Here is a 6,157-nt window from a genome sequence, read left to right on the forward strand (position 1 = left end):
TAATAATTTAATTAAATTTATTAAATTATTTAATAATTTTAAACTATTAACTCTACCTACAAATAATAGAATATGAGTTTTCATTTAACTAAAAATTATTAAATAATAATTTAGTTAAATATATCAAATTATTTAACCGTTTTTAACTAATAATAAGATTAGATTTGAGTTGATAACTGCACCTGGTTTTCATAGATTTAAAAAGTAAAAACAGTTAAACCTGCAAACCAAACCAAGCACGGTTCGACCAAACTTGCACAGTTACACTGCACATTGTCGGAGAAACATGGGTTCGCGTTTTCTCATTTCCTATTTGCTAACCTTCCGTTTATCATAGTACATTATATGACGAAAATTCCCCGCCTTAATTTGCAATTACTAAAAAATTTCAACCTGTGTCAAAGAAATCTCAGTGACCCCAAATTGCAATGGAATCTTCCAAATTCTAGGGTTTCTTTTTTAAAATTTTAAACAAGATAAATCTATTAGATTAGAATCGATTAAATTACCCGTCCCCCTCTGTTCAAGCGCGATTTTGCACTGGGTTTGGCCAACAGAATCAATGGGTCGCTCTCGCGGGAATTTTCACCACGCCGATGAGGACCCAAGCCAAAGGTTCGATTTTAATTTTTAATTTTGAAATTTTTTCGTTACTATTGCACTTCCGTTATCTGCAGTTAGTGCTCAAAGGTTTTGCTTATATATGGTTGTAAATGTAATTCAAGTCCACCGATTGAATAATTGAATTTGTTCCCCTGAATGTTCATCCGAAGTTTCAGTGAAAAGCTGCTGTCATTTCAACTGTAAAGCTGAATTCTTTTGAGTTTTGACCCTTGGTTTTAGCATATTTCCTCTTTTTGTTTCTATTGGGCGTGTAGGTCAAGGAGAAAAAAGAATGCTGCCAGTGGAGAAAATTTAGAGCCTGGAGCTGCTGGTAAGATTTTTCACTATCTTGTACTCTTTCAGTAAATGTCAATTGCACAACACTAAGAAACTGAATTTAGATGGAGTTGTATAAGAAAGTTATAGAATCATTGCAGTTCACTCCTCAGCTCCTCAGCTTATGGAAAGTCTCTGAACTAGAAAATAACGAACCTTTTTAGTTTTGGAGTGAAAAAATGAAGGAAGATTGCTATAGCAGTGATAGATTGACAGTTACTTAGAGCTCTAGTTGTGCATTTATTGATTGTTTATTCATGGCTGGTCATATGTTAAGATAATTTCACTGGCATGTATGTGATACCAACAGGGCAGGGAGCAAGTGAAGGGAAGAGAGCTTTGTATCACTGTAATTATTGTAATAAAGATATTACAGGGAAAATCCGCATCAAGTGTGCTATGTGCCCTGATTTTGACCTATGTATAGAATGTTTTTCTGTTGGAGCTGAGGTGACACCGCATAAAAGCAGTCACCCTTACAGGGTTATGGTCAGTGACAGTTTTTATTCGAATTTATTCTTTCAAACTACCTAATTAGTTATAGAATTTTTGTTAGAGAAGCTGGGTGTTTCCTTTCCTGTTAGCTTATCTATCTAAAGAGTCAAGACAATTACAGGGTTAAGTTAAACAGAATCTTATTCATAAACTGTTCTGTTATCGTATTGGAATATCCATCACATATTTGAAAGATTTTAAGTAATTAAAACTGTACTACCATACTGTTAATTAAACCACTGTTCATTCCTCGAAGATGATGTGTTTTAATACAATTCACTTTTGACAGGATAATTTATCTTTCCCTCTTATTTGTGCTGACTGGAATGCAGATGATGAAATTCTGCTTCTAGAGGTATTGTCTTCAAACTTATTTATTAGGAGTGATGACTAGTGCTTAGAAAATATAGATCTTAGTAAATTCCATTTTGTCCAGCAATACATCTCTTATTTATATATGATCTTTGCTGCAATAATTTGTTGATTCTAGGGCATTGAAATGTATGGCTTGGGAAACTGGGCAGAAGTTGCTGAGCATGTTGGGACAAAGAACAAAGAATCATGCATAGAACACTATAGGAATATATATTTGAACTCCCCGTTCTTTCCTCTTCCGGTATGATAGGGCATCAAATGAAGCTGCAAGCAGTGCTTCTTTTATATTATATCTATTTATATTAACTATCATTCCTATAATGCTATTTTAAATCCTGCCCTTTTTTATTTACTAGGACATGTCTCATGTTGTTGGGAAAAACAAAAAAGAACTTCTTGCCATGGCGAAAGGACAGGGTGAGGACAAGAAAGGTTTGTAACAATCATAATATTCTGTTACAGTTACAGATTAGGCATGCCTCACTGGTAACTTATTTTGGATGACATGAGTTAACCTTTAACATAACATCTTATTGTATCTGGCTATCTGCAATTTATTTGTACTTGTGCCTGAAGGCATCAGTGCTGCAGCTTGCTGTAAGATTAATGTTTTTTTTTTTATTGATAATTTCTTATAATCACGTTATTGTCTGTGTAATTGGCACAGGAATTTCCATGGCAGATGGTCTTAAGGAAGAATCTACGTTTTCTCCTTCTAGAGTCAAGTAAGGCTATTATTTTCTATATGCACTTTTATCTTGCCATCTTCTGTACCAAACTTTTTAATGTCTATTCATTGATTCAGGGTTGAAGATTCCCATAAAGCTGGTTCCTCTGGCCCCAATCAGAAGGCCTCAAATTCAGCCCGTGGAAAAGACGGCCTTGGTGTAGTTAAATTGGAAGGTGAGAAACATTTGGAATAATATCTGTAGTGCTTTTTTCTATAACAAAAAATTACTATTCGTATAAGCTAAAACAGGAGGAAGGATATCACATATATAACTGTTTTTGCATAATTTGGAAGCCATTGCAATATATTAACATTTGAGGAAGTGTAGCGATTTTTCTGTTGCTAGAATATCTAGGGATAAAATTTTGTGTATGCCAAACTAGGATTTAAGGTGATCGGCTTCTTGCATGAAACTCATCACTAGTCACTGCTTTGTCTTTTCCTCACTGGCATTAGCTTGCATATCCACATGTATATTCTCTGAGGAAAATCACACCATTATTTATGTTCTGTCTAAATTCTTGTTCCTTTGTCACTGGCAGATTCTCAAGTAGACAGGAATTTTGGTGGAAAGAAACCAAATTCCTCAGGAAATGAAGGTCCTTCATTGGTAGAATCCAGTGGTTATAATTCAAAAAGACAGGAATTTGATCCGGAATATGATAATGATGCTGAACAACTACTTGCTGAAATGGAATTTAAGGACGCTGACACCGACGATGAGAGAGAGATAAAACTACGTGTCTTACGTATCTATGCAAAAAGGTGAACTGAAACATTAAGAGCACCAATGTTAGCATGGTATTGCATTATGTACTGCCATCCTTAAATTGAAATGTGTTTCAGGCTTGATGAAAGAAAGCGTAGAAAGGATTTCATTCTTGAAAGAAATTTGTTATACCCAAATTCATTCGAGAAGGATTTAACACCTGAGGAGAAGGCGATATGTAGGAGATATGACATTTTCATGCGCTTTCATAAAAAGGAAGAGCACGAGGAATTGCTTCGGACAGTTATTTCTGAACATAGAACTCTTAAAAGACTTCAAGATCTCAAGGTTTGAGATACGGTTGACATTAGATTAATATGTGCATTCTTTCTTTCTTTCTTTCTTCTTTCCCTGAGGGTGAGTCTTGGTGCACCAGCAAGTTTGTTGCCCTGTGATCGCCAGCCTCTCCATTTGTAGGATTAGGCTGTGTACATCTACCCTCCCTAAACTCCACCAAGTGAGAGCCTTATACACTGAGCTGCCGAATTTTTATTCTCTCTTGAAATTCGAAATTCTTTTGGCATCTTGTATTTGAATTGTTATCACTTGAAGGGATTAGGAAAATTTTCATGCAAAGCACTCTGGTTAGTCCATGTTTTGAGTGTTCTTCGGTTCTTGCATTCATCTAAATGGAAGCCTCTTGGTTTGCCAAACCTAGTACTAGTACTAGTACACTTATGATTATAACCAATGCTTCTTTATGCCATTGCAGATAATGTAATCTGCATATTTCATGCACAAATAAAACAATTCTATGTGGCACTGCAGGAAGCACGGGCTGCTGGTTGCCGTAATGCAGCTGAAGCTGAAAGGTATCTGTTAAATAAGAGAAGAAGGGAAGCTGATGAAAGTGCACGTAGGGTAAAAGAAAGTGCTCAGGGTGGCCCAAGCAATCAGGGGGTTCCAAATGCATTAATGTCTCCAGACTCCGCTGGCAAGGATATGAGTGGCAGGCCTGCAGGACCTGCTACTTCAAGCTCTGTCAATGAAATGGATGTGACAGGATACTATGGGGCTGATTTACTTTCTGAACCTGTAAGCATGCATTCTCTTTGGTATTGGTTGATACTTCTATAAATGATTTGCTGCCTGGTATCGTTATGAATTTCGTTGTTTAAATTTCTTGTGTTCTTCGTGATCATGTTATGTTGTGTCTTCTTAAGGGAATTTTTTTTTTTACAACAAGCATATGTGCTGTGGGCTGCATTTCATGGATGAACTCCATGTATAAACTTACAAATGGAGCTCTTCTATGAAATTTTACCCCACATTTATATTCTCAAACCAAACACACCAAGAGCAGAAGCGGATGCTGGTGGAAATTTTGATTATGAATTTCTGATACTTAATTACTTACATTCTTTCCCTCTAGGTTATGAGGGAGGTTTATGAACTTACTATTGATTGATTTAATGAGATCAATATAAACTATTATCCTATGAACAAAAGATAAGAATAAACAAATTTATACACTTTTTTGAAGAAAAAGACAAATAGGTCCCTAACTTTTTAATTCGAAGATACATAAGTCACTGGCTAATTGAAAATACAAAAACGTCCCTGATATTTTAAAATACGAGACATTTAAGTCCCTCCGTCCAAAATATATAAGGACAAATCGGTCCCTCGGAGGGACATAGATGTCTCGTGTTTTAGAAAGTGAGGGACGTTTTTGTATTCTTAATTAGTCCAGGACTTATTTGTCTTCGAGATAAAAAGTCCCGGACCTATTTGTTGTTTATTCCTTGAAAAGGTTAAAATTCTTTTGTTTTTGTATGGTAATTACTTTTTTTAATCTTTCAAATTAACAAATTGTTTCTTCATTTCTCTTCCTGCACAGGAGAAACGCTTGTGCTGTGAACTAAGGTTGCCACCAGCCTTATATCTGAAGATGCAAGAGCAGCTATCTCTACAAATACTTAGTGGCACCATCTCTGCAAAATCTGATGCTCATCAATTGTTCAAGATGGATGCTATCAAAATTGACAGGGTCTATGATATGCTCATAAAAAAGGGTATTGCTTCACCTTGAGACACTAGTCTAGTCTCCCCATTAATTTGAAATAAATTGAGGTTGTTGTATAATTAATTTTATTCTGTATCCATACATAAATATTTGTAGGAATTTTGAGGTGTTGTATCAACTATCAAGCTCTAGTATGGACATAGGAATATGAAAGATGGACCTATACACACTTCAAAGGGTCCATGGGACACTGCATGTGCTCCTATCTTATTGCATACGCACTAGAATTTAGAGGTGGGAGTTAAATTTTTGGGAAATTAAAACTCTAGACTCATGTCAAACCAATGTTTGTAGTCTAGACCATCTCACAATTCCGAACAAAACACTAGTTTGCTAACGTGAGACTTTGAAATTTTGTTCGATCAAAGTTGTCTACTTTTAAATTTTTAATGCAGTCGGTCATTGTATATGTCATACGATATTTAATAATACTTTTAAATTTTTAATGATATCTTGAACATTTATTGTTCTTTAATTTTTCCGCAATCAATATTTTTGAAGTCATCATGAGTAGCAATTGATTCATAGATTTATTTAAAATAATTTTTATATCCACCTTAGTCCTTACTCCTTAGACCTTAAAAATGCATATAACTTGCTGCGTAAAGTCGTAAACTAATATTGCGTGTATCTTTAAAAGATTAAATAGTTCATAGTCAAATAATTATGGGTAAATTGTCAAAAATATTTTCAACAGTTTTTGTCATTAACAATTAAAAAATAAGTGACAAACGACCTTGTTATTTAACAAAGGATTTATGGATTTAATCCGTATTTTTATGAAAACATTTTTGTAGGAAAATTCAGTCTCTAAAGTCTTTTC

The 6,157-nt window shown here is 34.8% G+C and overlaps 1 protein-coding gene across 1 annotated transcript; it reads left to right on the forward strand.

Moving 5' to 3' along the window:
- Window positions 1–224: 224 nt before the first annotated feature.
- On the forward strand, window positions 225–5,783 carry LOC112741322 (transcriptional adapter ADA2b). Its single transcript, XM_025790256.3, has 13 exons — window positions 225–615; window positions 879–934; window positions 1,250–1,428; window positions 1,724–1,789; window positions 1,925–2,050; window positions 2,166–2,241; window positions 2,477–2,534; window positions 2,615–2,712; window positions 3,082–3,304; window positions 3,386–3,596; window positions 4,077–4,343; window positions 5,149–5,323; window positions 5,431–5,783. The coding sequence occupies exons 1-13, from the start codon at window positions 563–565 to the stop codon at window positions 5,475–5,477; spliced, it is 1,635 nt and encodes a 544-aa protein (XP_025646041.1). The 5' UTR covers window positions 225–562; the 3' UTR covers window positions 5,478–5,783.
- Window positions 5,784–6,157: the final 374 nt, after the last annotated feature.

Source organism: Arachis hypogaea, chromosome 14 (assembly GCF_003086295.3).
Source record: "Arachis hypogaea cultivar Tifrunner chromosome 14, arahy.Tifrunner.gnm2.J5K5, whole genome shotgun sequence".
Classification (NCBI taxonomy): domain Eukaryota; kingdom Viridiplantae; phylum Streptophyta; class Magnoliopsida; order Fabales; family Fabaceae; genus Arachis; species Arachis hypogaea.